Source organism: Globicephala melas, chromosome X, assembly GCF_963455315.2.
Source record: "Globicephala melas chromosome X, mGloMel1.2, whole genome shotgun sequence".
Lineage (NCBI taxonomy): Eukaryota > Metazoa > Chordata > Mammalia > Artiodactyla > Delphinidae > Globicephala > Globicephala melas.
The window spans coordinates 13,195,822-13,210,683 of record NC_083335.1 but is presented as its reverse complement, the minus strand read 5'-3'; the positions used below and the strand labels follow the sequence as shown (position 1 = coordinate 13,210,683).

General features: G+C 38.1%; 1 protein-coding gene across 2 annotated transcripts in view; it reads left to right on the top strand.

Moving 5' to 3' along the window:
• Positions 1-13,420, top strand: part of MBNL3 (muscleblind like splicing regulator 3) — a 60,021-nt gene extending 46,601 nt beyond the window's left edge. Inside the window, exons 3-8 of one of the 2 annotated variants that reach the window (XM_060292167.1) lie at positions 3,452-3,643; positions 4,838-5,074; positions 8,049-8,094; positions 9,913-9,948; positions 12,339-12,433; positions 13,364-13,420. In XM_060292167.1, the coding sequence (XP_060148150.1) occupies positions 3,452-3,643; positions 4,838-5,074; positions 8,049-8,094; positions 9,913-9,948; positions 12,339-12,433; positions 13,364-13,420 (663 nt within the window). Of the gene's footprint in view, positions 1-3,451; positions 3,644-4,837; positions 5,075-7,943; positions 8,095-9,912; positions 9,949-12,338; positions 12,434-13,363 lie in introns of both variants that reach the window. The other variant, XM_030846524.2, reaches the window with a different exon arrangement.
• Positions 13,421-14,862: the final 1,442 nt, after the last annotated feature.

Below are 14,862 nucleotides of genomic sequence, written 5' to 3'. Positions count from 1 at the left end.
GCTCTTAAACAGTAAGTCGTCCATAACCCCACACCAGGGGTGAGTTTCATGAGGTCCTTGAACTTCTTGAGATCACATGCAGTTTATGCACATATGAATTTTTCCGTGGACAGGGTCTACAGCTCTCATCAGACTCTCAGAGAAGTTCAGGACTCGAAAAAGATTAGGTGCCTCTGTTCTAAAGGCAATTCACCAAATTTTAGAAGGCATTTCCTAAGGCCCTGATAGTTCCTAGGTACTGTGCAAGTAACTGGTAGCTCGCGGGAATTCCTACCCTAGCAGCTAATACTGCAAGAGACATTGAGGGTAAATAATTGTCTAGGTGATCGTTTTATTCATATAGTCAGTTGTCGCCATCATTCGTGTTGGTTTTATAAGTCTCAGAGAAAGATGAAAATCCATACCCCCTGTTCTAGGAGGGAAAGTTTTCTCATATTTTCAAATATTTAGGAAATAATTTAGGTTTGAGTGAATATCTGAAACATATTTAAGTGCCCAGACCATTCAGGTTGTAAATAGAAATCAGATTCAACCTGTTAGGAACCTTTTTCTTTAATATTAAGATTACCCCACTAATTGGTTCATGTTAGCTCAACTGACATCAAAGGCTGCAATACAGGTATAGGAAGGATTAAAGTCGCTTATTAAAATTGAATGTGTGAACTTGCAGGCTGCCTGATATAACAGGTGGCTGTTAACTAAAGCTAAGCCCTTGAATGTTCACATTCATGAAAATGGAGTGGTTACCGTGGGGCAGAGGTGGTGGTGAGAAACAGAAATGTCCATTTGAAAATAAATAAGAAACTCAGGAGTTCCTCCCTGTGCCCGAGGGTTGGGAATAAAAAAAACCTGCTTCTTCTCAATAAACAGTTATAGAATGAAGTTTATACCAAGGAGGAAAATGGTTATAAAATCTACAATACTAACTTTAAAACCTAAACATGGCACAGTATAACCTTACAAACCCTAAACTTTTTCAGCAAGTCCCTTGCACTATTTATATAGACTTTTCATTTTCAGCTTGTTTTCATACAATTGGAACATATAACAAACGTGAGAGGGTTAAAACATATTCTAAAGAAAGCAGAAGTTAACCAGGAAATTTCCCCCAAAAAAGGAAGGAAAAAATACAGAAGTTCAGAGCTATTATAAATAGGAAGCATTGCTTACATGTACATTATTCTTAAATATTATTGATCGGTTATTTATTAGTGATTAATGATTTTTTAATCTGGAAAATTCACTCACCTGCAAGTTTTCCTTTTAATTCAATAGTTTTCATTCCATGAGAAGTATGACATGTCCCTATTCCCTGTGACATCACAGCGCTAGTTAGGCTGGGTCAGCCCTTGGCTTTTGTCCTCAAACCTTAAAGCACCTCCCTGACTGCCCCATCATCTTTCCTGCCACCTGACGTCACCCCTTTCCTCTTAAAGCTCTTGGCCACCATGCCTTCTCTGCTTAACCCTGGTGAGTCTTGCCAGTTTGGGGAGGAGGGGGCATGCTCTTTCTGCCCTTCCAAATTTGCCAGTTAGCTAATGATAAACTCATCTAAGGTAGAGTGCTAATGGGGAAGTCCTTCCTTCCAAGCTGAATGTTGTTTATAACAGGGGTTTCACGGAGAAGGCTGTGCTATTGAAAGTTTCAAGTCCGACTAGGGTGTGGCGCCATGAATATAGATCGCCCCCCACTTCATACTCAATAGACTTCTATTCTGCCTGCATTTAGAGCTGTTCCTATTAATGTGATTTAGCAGAAGGTGTGGGCATAGCTTGGCAGTGCAACAGATTATTGTTTTAGTGGAAGAAATAAAAAGAAAGCAAGAAAGAACAATGCTATTAGTAATACATGAGACATCACCATTTGCATGACAATGCGCTACCTACCTTATAAAGTCACTATTAGAAATGTCCTATATTTAACCATGATTTGTTATTCATTCATTAAAATGCTTACATTATTTTTAAATTATGTCATTGATTATATCAGTCATTCACTATATATTGGGTACTATAGGGGAGACAAGAGAACTATCAAAGAAATTATGACCACATGGAGAAGAAAAGACACCCACATAGGGAACAAACTGGAAAACAGCACAGTAAAGTGATAAATTATGTGGTTACAGATAATAAAGGCAGTACATATATGAAACTCTTTGAGATCAGGACTACCTAGAGGGGTGGGATAGGGAGGGTGGGAGGGAGACGCAAGAGGGAGGATATATGGGGATATATGTATATGTACAGCTGATTCACTTTGTTATACAGCAGAAACTAACACAACAATGTAAAGCAATTATACTCCAATAAAGATGTCAAAAAAAAAGAAAAACCAAACATTTGACTAAAAGTTTTCAATAATTTCCATTTAGATTAAGTGAGAATTAATAACAAAACTGTGTATCATCTAGAGTGAAGTGTTTATAACTATGCTGTGTTACCATACATTATATGTATTTGTCAGTTCAGAATTTATTTTCAATTAGCCTAAATTAGTTTTTTGTTGTCTCCATAAAGGTTGAGTATTTATGGAGATTAACATTTTTTGTGATGTTTACAATAAGATTTGAGTCAAATAAAATAACCTGTTAATAAAAAAAAATAGAAAAACCAGTAAGATTCCTTTGCATTTCCAAGACTTTTCTTTACAAGTTATACTCTAGTGTATGTACCTTATAATCCTGTTATCTCTTCCTGCCTAATAGGGATTCTCGTAGCATGTTCAGGGCCCCCTTTTTAACTGTGCACATCATCTGATCCCTCAGATAAAGACAAGGCTAGGCAAGTCAGATTCATTTGTAAAATAAGACCTCTAAAAAAAATGACCGTACTAATTTCATTTTGGATAGACAGCAAGAAGCTCTTACAGCTCTCACTTTTCAAAATCTACCCCTTTCTTCCTGCCTTCTTGCTTTCTTCCTTAATTGATAGTGGGCCAAGAAGCAAGTGTTTGGTAGGGCAGTTGGGAACCATGGTAGGACCAGCAGCTTTGGAGCCAAGCAGTACTGCGAGGAAGGGGAAGGGAAGGAAGAGGGTGGCATGAAGGGGGAGAACCTGAAGTCTGTGTGCAAAGGCCATGCTTGTGTGAGGAGATAAGGCAGATTGCCCACGTATTTGATATCGTTGGTGACATGGTTTTTAGGTAAAAATGGAAGTGCTAGAGAAAACACATTTGGAACAGACTCCATCAGTGGGATTTAATTTACTTATGACTGTTAAAATTATGTGGCTTGGCTTATCAGGTTACCAATAAATTTGTTACTCAAAGAGATTTGTGGTTTTAAAAGGAACTCCTCCTTTATGGGAATTAGTATGAGACTAAAAATAAAGCAGAAAATACAATGGTAACTTTTGATATGACTTGAGCTTTTTGAAAGAATGCTTCCTTGTGTAATAATAGGAATATTCTATTGACCTCTAACACCTTTTTTTCTCTTTTAATCATACAGACTTCTTTTCCTGTGACTCCATCCCTGGCAGCTAATCCTGCCATGGCTTTCAATCCCTACTTACCTCATCCTGGGATGGGCCTGGTCCCTGCCGAACTTTTACCAAATGCACCTGTGCTGATTTCTGGAAACCCGCCTCTCCCACTGCCAGGAGCTCCTGGTCCAAAACCGATGCGTTCAGATAAACTGGAGGTATTTGTGTAGAAATATATAAATCCCTATGGGGTAGATATTAACCTTATGCATAAACATTCTTAGAGCCCAATGTTTTCAATGCTTTAAATAAGTACATCTGAATTTTAAGCTTATGGAATATAACTTCAGAGAAATGTTAGACATTTTATTACTGCAATTTTACCCTGTTATGAAGTGCACGGTTGTATAGTAGGTCAAACAATGTCTTAGTGTACCCAGCTGCAGACTGTGCATCTCCTTTGCTATGGCACAGAAAGTCTGGTGGGAATGCTCCTTTCAGCCAGGCTCCAGCTTTGCAGAGTGGGATTACTGTATTCGTTGATGAGTCTCTACTTGCTAGAATAATCAAAAATTCAGCTCCATTGGCAGCTCCTTAAATGCCTTGCCATGTATTGAACTGGAATCTGTGCATGTCCTTTAGTCATGGTCCACAAGTCTGCTTGTAAAAAGCACATTGCCAGACTTCCCTGGTGGCGCAGTGGTTAAGAATCTGCCTGCCAATGCAGGGGACACGGTTCGAGCCCTGGTCCAGGAAGATCCCACGTGCTGCGGAGCAACTAAGCCTGTGCACCACAGCTACTGAGCCTGCACTCTAGAGCCCGCGAGCCACAACTACTGAGCCTGTGTGCCACAACTACTGAAGCCCGCACACCTAGAGCCCGTGCTCCGTAACAAGAGAAGCCACCGCAATGAGAAGCCCGCGCACCGCAATGAAGAGTAGTCCCCGCTAGCCACAACTAGAGAAAGCCCCCGCGCAGCAACGAAGACCCAATGCAGGCCAAAAATAAATAAATTAATTTTAAAAAAAAAAGAAAGCACATTGCTGTGTAATAAAGACACATCTTGGAGCTTAACAAAATAACCCCCTCTTGCAAACTTAGCTAATTACACTTTAGGCTGTGTATCAAGTGGAGGATTAAAAACTGGTTTTCAACAATACTTGCATTTCAATGTAAGGAAAGCAGACAAACTTTTCCTTTGGGAAGATTGGAGTTTTTCTTCCTCGGAATAGAAATTTTGTTTAGGTTTACATCTCATAGTGAATATGGCTCGACATTATCCTTCAGCTTTTAGAATTTTTCCTAAATAGATGACAAAAGAATGTATACTGTTGCTCTTATACATTCACTGGCAAAATAAATAAAAGCTAATCACCTTCCAAGCATCAATGTGATTTTTTTTTTCTTTAAGGTTTGCCGTGAATTTCAGCGTGGAAATTGTACCCGTGGTGAGAACGATTGCCGCTATGCTCACCCTACTGATGTTTCCATGATTGAGGCAAGTGATAATACCGTGACCATCTGCATGGATTATATCAAAGGTCGATGCTCCCGGGAGAAATGCAAGTACTTTCATCCTCCTGCGCACTTGCAAGCCAGACTCAAGGCAGCTCATCACCAGATGAACCATTCAGCTGCCACTGCCATGGTAAGAACAGGCCAGGACTCGTCGACTGTTTGGGGATAAATGATTCTTATATCCCTCAATTTGTCTAATATCCTGGAACCATGATCTTGGATGGTCATGAGGGGACCTTAAAATGAATTGCCCAGGTTATAAGCTGGAAAAGAGAGAACCTATTTATTCTAGTTCACTAAAATTTTCTAAAAATAACTATTTAAAATCTTTCCTAATGATTTTAACTTACTGTGCTTTTTCTCCCATTTTTAAAGAAAGAGTAAATTATACAACTTAAACAGTAAATTATTTTGGAGTGGTTTTATAGCCTAACTAACCTTAATATCGTAAAAAGGCAGAAAGTTGCCTTTCTGCCCCGTGAGCCACCTAGATGGTCACTTTGCTGGTAACATCCTTAATGCCTTTCACAAACAGAGGACTTGGAGGATGGGGTGGAAAATAGGTTCTAATTTCCCAAAGGTTAATGATTTCAAGTCAGCAGCCAGCCAAGGCTGGGGGGGAATTTCTACATGGTTGGAGAAGAGGCCTGGCTATTGAGTTGCCCTAGTAAGTAAATTTGGGGGAAAAGTTAGTCCTACTGAACCACGAAAAGATAGGAGGTAGGAAACTATTTGCATGACACTATAGCGTGATAGGTTAAAAAATAGGAATTACGATTACTTACGCTTGTCACAGCTGTCAATTATTTTGATAGGCTGTGGGCTATTCATTTCTTTTATAGTCTGGGCTTTTCCTCATGTAATAGGGTATAACCCCAATAAGGGACAAAACCCTGAGGAAACCTCATTTTTCCCGGCTGTGGAAAAAAAATCACCTCCATGACCCTGAAGCCCATGACAGAGACCTTTCCTTTTCATAAGAGAGATACATTTGTTTTCAGACTTCCCTATTTGTTGAGAAGGTTTTCCTCATACTAAGTTAAAATCTACCTTGTTGTAACTGGAACTTACACTTAGTTTATTGCAAAACATGCCAATCCCTATTTCATAGGAGCCTGATTCTCATGTCTTTTCCCTAAGCCAAACACCCCAAATTTGGACTTGTTCTCTTTCTCAGTACCCCTGCTCTCTCAAAACTGAACCCAATACTTTGTGAAAGAGCTGAGTACCAAAATAGAACAAACTTATTTTCTGGCTTGATCTGGACAGCGGAATTTGTTAACGAACGTCAAAAAAGACTTCACCAAATATTTTTTGTCTTAAATTATTTTGGATGAGGGAATTTTAAGCTATGAAAATAGGAAGGTATCCAGAATATTCAATGCAGAATTTAAGCCTCCAATTGTTAGGTTATTTCTGTTGGTGGCATACAGTTCAGAAACAACGCACCCTATTGTAAAGGAGAGGAATACAGTTGGCCCCCTAAAAATAAAGGTTCTCATATGCATGGGATGTACAAGGAATACCGTGCCTGTGCCATGGTGTACCTACCTGTCCAATGCTCAGTCATGGAGCCTTCGTATGTATGTGCCTATTTCTGATGATTTTGGTGTGTTTGTTAGAATGCATATAAGTCAGCCCCAAATATCCATGTAGAGAGTTAAACATACTATATATAGTAAGGTCTTCAACTGGTACTTTTGAACGTCAATATAGAATTCTTTTCTGAGTGACTGATCAGAGCAGCGTCTTAAAGGTAAAGTAACACTGGCCCATAGGAATTTGTTTGAGGTAAGATTAAACAAAGGAGGCTGCATGAAGAAATTTAAGCTTTCTATATTTTAAAGATTCAGAGTTGAAATGCTTTGTGAAGCAGAGATTTTTACCCTGTTCGTGTTCATGTGCACAGCTCAGGTTGTCTTTACTGAAAGCAGCTTGTATGCATTTAAAAGGAAAGACTTGAAGGCGTGATATTTATTTCCCAAATGAAAATAGAGGTACCATTAGGCCTTCTTGTCCATAGGAATAAGGAGGTCATGGCATGCCCCTTTTCGGCTTGTGGAAGGCTAGATACTCAGCATAAGTGTGCCCGTCTCCTTAAGAATTTGGAGCATACCCAATCGTTGTTGCTGGGACAAGTTTTTAAAGTACTGTGCAATTTGCTGAGGAAAAAATGTAAAGTAATGTCAAATTTCTCCAATGAATCTGATCCAGGGGGAGCTTTGACTGAATATTTTAAGCACAGTGGGATTTTGAAAGAATTGTAGACATGAAAGGAGGATTTTAAAACGCTAAGAGGTTTCAGAATTAAACCTTACAACAAAGCAAGCAGTACATACCGAAATGCACAGCAAGTCTCTCTAAGTGAGAACTGCATACATTTTGCTATCTATGCTATCTGGGTGAGGTGGCGGGGGCAGATTAATTCATTTGCTTTTTCCTTACATGTTAGTTGGGAAATATACAGTTATAGGGTTTGGACCTGAAATCCTTGTATAAATTGAATTTTGGATTTTGGAGCTTTAGACTCTGATCTACTGACATCTGTTTTTTCACCTACATACCATTTATCTCCTAGATTTATATTGGAATTGTAACTGGCAAAAATTTCTTTTCTGCTATATCTGTTGCTTCTGCTAATCTCATTTTAATAGGTTAGGAGATGAGCATCCTTTAGATGTTAATTTTAAATGATTATTTGCTGTCAACAGCATCCTGTCACATCCAGCCCACACGATGAGGTCCTTTTCAGCTTCATTAATTTGTCTAAATTAGTGAAGTTGAAAAGCTTCTTTTCCCCCCTGTATGTTTATTTTCTGTTTTGGACTGAGTATGTACTCATATAGTCAACGGCTTCATCTCTGAAGTTGGTTACCTTGCTCAATGGCGACCCTTGCAAAGGGTTCCCAGGCCAGACCTTATCTAACTGCTGCTTGCTTGGTTTGTGTACATATTTTACTTTCCTTAATACTATTTATTAATCCACCCTTCCCTCACAGGCCCTGCAGCCCGGTGCACTTCAACTGATACCAAAGAGATCAGCACTTGAAAAGACCAATGGTGCCACCCCGGTCTTTAATCCCAGTGTTTTCCACTGCCAGCAGGCTCTGGCTAACCTGCAACTCCCGCAGCCGGCATTTATCCCTGCAGGTGAGAACGGGGCTCTGGGCACCATGAGTTGCTTGATGTTGCGAATGAATACAGTGCCCACCAGCTTCCAAAGAGCATTTATGTGAGAACGGTCAACAGATATTGTGGTTAGAAATAAAACAAGGCAGCTATGCTCAATCTGTTTGTATACTGAACAAACTGCTTTCCTATGATTCCTGATAATTAATGGTTTTGAAATCAAACTAGGAAACACTGTCAACATTTTTCTTTTGAGCATTTCCTAATTTTTGCGTCTCATGTTTGATTCACTTGTTTCAGTCTCAAACTAATTCCTTGATTCTTAGGTATCACTTTCAAAGACAATGGTCTGCCCTCAAAAAAAAAAAAGAAAGTTTCCAAGCTTCAGCATTGCAAAAATAGGTAGTCCATATATCTTTGATATGCCAAAGATAGTTATAATAAAACTACCCTTGCATTTACAATATAATACAGTGTAGTATATATATAAAACAGGTAGTTTTAGCCTCTAACTCTTAAACCAGTTAATATAAAATATATAGCAGTTTATCACATTTTCCTGACACTTTGTGGCATATTTTATTACCTCCTACATTCAACTATATTTAATAGCATAACAGTTTTGCACTAAATTGAAAAGAAAAATTTAAGCCATAATTTTTTCAAATAAATATCATAGGGGGCTTCCCTGGTGGCACAGTGGTTAAGAATCCACCTGCCAGTGCAGGGGACACGGGTTCGAGCCCTGGTCCGGCAAGATCCCACATGCTGCTGGTTGATTTGTAGCTGGCAAAATGAAATTATTTCCATGACCAGATATGGTCTCAAACCAGCATTCATGCAGGCCCAGAAGCAGAAGAGCTGAGGTCAAACAAATATCATATATGAGGGGAATTACTTTTCTTCCAGTGGTTCAGTACTTTAAGAACAAGCATATAGTCTCTTAGGCATAAGTTGAAAATACTAACCCCTGGGAGTATGGTAGATTTTTTTTTTTGTCAGAATCATAAATGCCCCAGTTTGGAAACTGTTAAATGAAAGTTACATGCTTTAAAAATTAATTTAGAAACCTTGTTAATTATAAACATACTAAGCACATGGTATTGTATGCCTGGACTTGAAGAAACCCATTGGTTAACTGATACATTAATCAGTTAATTAATTTTGAAAGAAGCCATAAAAATCCAGTCTTTTGTCTAGTTAACTAACCACAATAGTTCCTCATGATATCATTTAAAAACACAATTTTTAGACTTGTTGGGCTGGATTTGGCTAATTTAAAATCTAGATTTACAAGCAAAAACATCAGAAGAATCCCTTTCTCCTTAATTAATAGCAAAAGAAAAACTTGTCAGGCTGAGAGCCCCCTCTTGATGAAAAGCCTGTTTGCCATATGTTCACAGTCAAGTCCTTGGTTGCGAGGTGGAGAAAGCAATGATAATAGATTAGTGCCCTAAGTACAACTTATTGGCACCAGCTGCCAGATCCTGGTGCATATTTTGAAAATTGTACGTATAATAAATTAAAATTCTTCCTTTCATAATAAAAATCACTTAGGATGTATTCGTCCAGAATAAATATGTAATTTAAGTGAGCTAATACCTTTAAAGAAAAATTAATGTTCATTTTTATACCTAAGAATCCAAGAATTACTTTGATTACCTGGGTTTGGGATCTTAAGCTGTAATTGTGAGCATGGGAGATTACTGGATATGCATGTGCTGATTGATTAATATTGCTAAGAATATCTTTCTAGTTAGAAATTATTTCTATCAGTAAAACTTCAATAATGAAATATCTCTTTTCTTTACTTTTCACGCTTTTCTGCATGGTGTACAGGGCCAATACTGTGCATGGTACCTGCTTCAAGTATTGGTAGGTTTTGTACAAAAATTCTCAACTTTTTACAGTCTGAAAAAAAGTGTTTTTCTGTTGTGACTATGAAAGAGACAAGCAACTGGATGACGTGGCTGGACATTTTCTGAGTATTTAAGGTTTAATATGGTGCTGTCTGTTACATGTCTTTGTGGAATCACAACAGTCCTACACTCTCACAGTTGGTTGCCACTGTGGTCAAATACCGACCCTGCCATTTCTGTATTTTCACCCTAAAAATAGTAGCTGAAATATTTTGAAACATTTCCTTATCTAGCCAGAATGGGCAGTTTTATTCTTAGCTTTACATCTGTTACTAAGAAATTGTAAAATATTTAAAATATTTTAAATGTATAATTTGTAAAGTACAACACAACAATTCCTCCAAAACAAAGTTATCCATAAGATCAAAATCATTCAATACTCAGATGTTGCAAAAAAGCAAAGCTAGAGCATTCTGTAGTGTTTTGTGATGATTTCTATAGTGTTCTAGGATGAAGTGCTATCTGCACGGAAACCAGGCACCACAGAATCATTTCAAAATGACTCTTTGGGGGTATGTGATTTTTAATAACCAGTTGCACACAGATCCTTTAATTAGCCACCTATCCAATATGGTAGCCATCTCGAAACCATTTTGTACATCACTAACACCGAAGAAGACAAGGAAAGGGACTTGTTTCCCTGTCAGAACTCCTAGGGAGTTCACAGCTCCTATAGTTTCCATGGGCACCAGGAACAGACCAGGAGAAAATAGCTCTGTTCCATACAGGGAGGAATTATCCCACCTCACCCCACCATCTCATATCAATCCAGTTCCTTTTATTCTTTTTGAGAGTTCGCAACAGCTTTGACCTCCATCCCATTGGTCAACCAAAGTCGATGCAGAACCCAAAAGGGACTAACAGGTTTATCAAGATAAAACAAAAAAAGTCAAAATGACAACTACATAGTAGTAGCACTCACTAACAGGTGAGGCCCCTGTTATTAGCTGTGCTCTGTCAGAATTAAAAACATTTCCACTGGTACTAACAGAAGCATCATATGCATGTGATTAGAAGAGCATACTTCTGCAAGTTCGTGAAATGTGTCTCCATCTTCCCATTTTGTGACTCTGCTCCCTTGTCCTTTCACCTAAGAGCTCAGTGTAGGAATGCAAACTGCATGCTTCAGTGGTGCTGCTTTCTGCACAGTTCTTGTGCTCCCAAAGGGAAAACAAGAGTGTTTTTAGAATTGGCATGTGCTACAATAAGGGATGTTGATAGGTAATGGATAACTAGAGATGAGCATGAGAGATAACTACAGAGTTTCTGTTAATCGCCATTTGGGGTACATTTGTGGTTTCTGTGACGTTGCATGTGTTGATTTTCCTCTCTCCAGGCCATTCACTTTCTCTGTAGACTTTCAGAAAATCTGAACTCAATCGATATATTATAGATGCAAATTATCACATATGCACACGTGCCATTCACACATTAATTCCTTGGCTTGCTATCCAAAATGAGCTAGAAATAAGGAAAGCATCCCAGCAGCTTTCAAAATGACATAGAAACTAGAAAAGGCAAAGAGAAATCAGCCTGAAAGAGATGTTGCAGCTGCTAGTCATTGTCGCTGTAATATTGCAGTGAATACAAGATTCTGTCAGATATTTACTATGAAGTACCCCTTGGAAATTTCGGCTATTTATGAAACAATAAATAAATGGCCTACGTTGTTTCATAAGTAGCCTAAGTTTGCAAGGGGTTTGCCAGAGGTGTGCTGAAAAACCTGCGTGCATAGGCCACTGTATTCTTTATCTGCTCCCCTACCGCATACCCACCAAGCAAACTATGATCTTTTTGTATACAGATCAGGTAAGTATATCTTCGCACCTGCAAATCCAGTGACAGCGCTCATGTCTGTCATGAGTTAGCGAAACCAAACACCAATTCACAGTTCCCTACTCCCGTTTTGAATGCACAGCCCAGTTACTTTTCTGCTTGACTAGCTGTTCATAGCGATTTCTGCCTGACTAGCTGTCCACAGAGATAGCCTTGGTAAACTCAGATTTGTCATAGGTACCCATTGTAACCCCTTCTGAAAATTTGGCCCTTGAAGTCAACTACAGTGTGATTCTGCTCAAAAACTAACTAAATGTTGAGAATGATTCCATTTTCCTTAATGGTAACTATAATTGGCTTTCCCCTTTTCTCTTTTTAAATATTTCCCCCTTCCATGCTGTGTTGCTTTGCACTGACTGTGATTGCATGTTGCACCCTGGTGTATCCATCATGATGATGTTACATGGCTTGTTGCTGTGATACCTGCCACGCCCCATTCCATCGTGTATGTCACGGTTACGTAAATGCTCCACCCCCTCGTGTGTTGCTTCCATGATTTCCTACTGAAAGTGCCCATGATGCACGGTGCTACACCTACCACTGTGTCTGCAGCAACACCACCTGCCACCAGCGTTCCCTTCGCTGCAACAGCTACAATCAATCAGGTTTGGCCATTTATTTCACCTGTTCAGACCTAGCTAACTAAGGTGTGTTGGTAAGGCACAGTATATGCTTTTGGGATTGGTGAGAGACATTAGTCCCTATTCTTAAGTGTTTCTTTAGCCATTGTTACATTTAGAATTTCTCTTTTTGTGTATATTCTAGAGGGATGTTCCTGCTTTGCTGTTCATCCTGAGATGAGTCAGCAGAGTGTTTTTTTAATTGGTTACAGATGTCACTCTTGACATCTTATATATATAGTTGTTGCTTCCACACCAATCCTCAAAGGTATATACTAAATATTTTTTAAATGTTTCTTCATTGGTTGAGAGGAGAATTTATTTTAGTTGACTACCATTTTTGGTTATTGCGTTTGAACTTTCACTTAGTACTATCATCACCTTTACCTTTAGATCTACTGGAAAGAAAGATAACACATTTCTTTCCAAGGCACAGATATGCTTATCATTACCCAGTGATTACATCCGAAATTCCTTCTCATACCGACATGAGATGTGCTTGTGTTGTTTTAATTTTCATTTGCTTGAGGTTTTTACAGGCAGTCACAAGGCAAATTATGAGTTTGGGGTGAGTCTTGAAATTATAAGGAGATACTTAGAATAATTATTGTGTAATATTATGGCCATTTTGCCTTGTTAAAGTGGTAACCACTCTTAAAGACTGCAAGTTCCACTGCTGTTTCAATTACAAGTATGATAAACATTTAGGACACAGAGCATTAATCCATTGGGGAAACAAACCACATTCTAACCTGTGCTTTTCGCAAAGTTAACTATTATTGGATATGGTTAGTATGTCTAAATTTTTCTGTGAAATTGGTTACGGTTATTGATTACCATGTCCAAGCAGTGAACAAAATAAATGGAATTCTCTCAAGAAACTATTTTAATCTAAAATCTTTTTTACTACTATAGATACCCCCATTATCAATAGATGAACTGAATAGCAGCATGTTTGTTTCACAGATGTAGAAGTTACCAGTAGAACAGTAAGTCTCTTTAAGTATTAATATAATATTTGTAGGTTATATCTTTTATCTACACAGTTGCATTTGCTAAAGGCTTTGGTAAATATTTTCATTAATAGGCACTGCTTATAACTTAGAGCTTGATTTAAGCATTCCAAATTTTCCACAATGAAATATGGACAGCAAATATGCAATTTTTTAATATGAAAATGACAGCTGGTATTGTATTTTCCCAATGAGCTTACAAATTCCCAAATGTTTTCCCATTATTAAAGGGGTATGATTGGTTAGCCAAAGGCACAGATCGATTTTGAATTTTAATCTTTTAACATTTTTCTAGCTTTGTTTTATTTTAATTGAAATAAAGCAAAGTAATTTTGTCACAATTTGATTAAGATGGTTATCTTAAAGACAGTAGGCAGTATGCTTTTTCTAAAGACGTTATGGAAAATAGCGCTTTTACATTCTGCCACTTTGTGTTGCTTCCCATGTAAGTCTAGCAGAATTGCTCCAGCTGTTTTCAATTTTGAGTGACATAATTTAATAATTTAATCATTATTTTCACTCACATCATGGCACCTTTTTTTTGGTAATTTTTGTTGTTGTTTTCGGCTTTTTCCCCCTTCACTTTTGATTTCCTTTGCCTGGTCCAGAGCCTGTAATGGCAACACACTTAATTTGAGCAATTGTTCACTTGGAACATGTGACTTTTAAAGTCACTCAAGACGCTGAGGCATCTTAATTAATAATTATAGGGAGTTATTAAACAAATACACTGATTCTGAGTTGCATCCATTAGTCATTGAAAGCTTGAAGTTCTCACACCTGGAGTGTTTCACTTGGTTGAAGAAGGCAACAGTTCTGTTCTCTTGATGGACTAGTTCCCCAGAACCTGGCTAGCATTTCTTTCCTGCTGAGGACACACAGGCCCAGAAGACTAACTGTTCTGGACAGAGCATATAGATAGCTGTACATTAGATAACAGGTCCCTTCAATCATAAGGAGCGTTTTAAAAAAGACATCTTTGAGTACACGGAATAACTGAAGTAGCTGTATATTGTAGTAGTTTTCAGGGGTATCATTTTGGATAGTGGCAAGTTGGGAATAGCAACGAACAGGAGAATAATAGGCTTTGTAAACACTTCCCTGATTCTCATGGGCTGCTTCACATCAAGGTAAACAAAAGTGGTCAAATATATTTAACTTTCCAACAGAACATGTTTGGGAATAGTGATTCTTTTTTACTTGATTCCATTAGAAAATTTAGAGGTATTTGGCACATCATAATCATTGCAATATGTAACAGCTGTTGAAAATTTCTCCAGAGTGCAAAAATGTAATTTTGTAAAATACTGTATACCGAGAATTCACACTTAGGCTATTCCTGCACTGCTCCAAAACATACAGAAAAAAGTTTAAAGTTTGTTTAATATTTGCATATTTCAA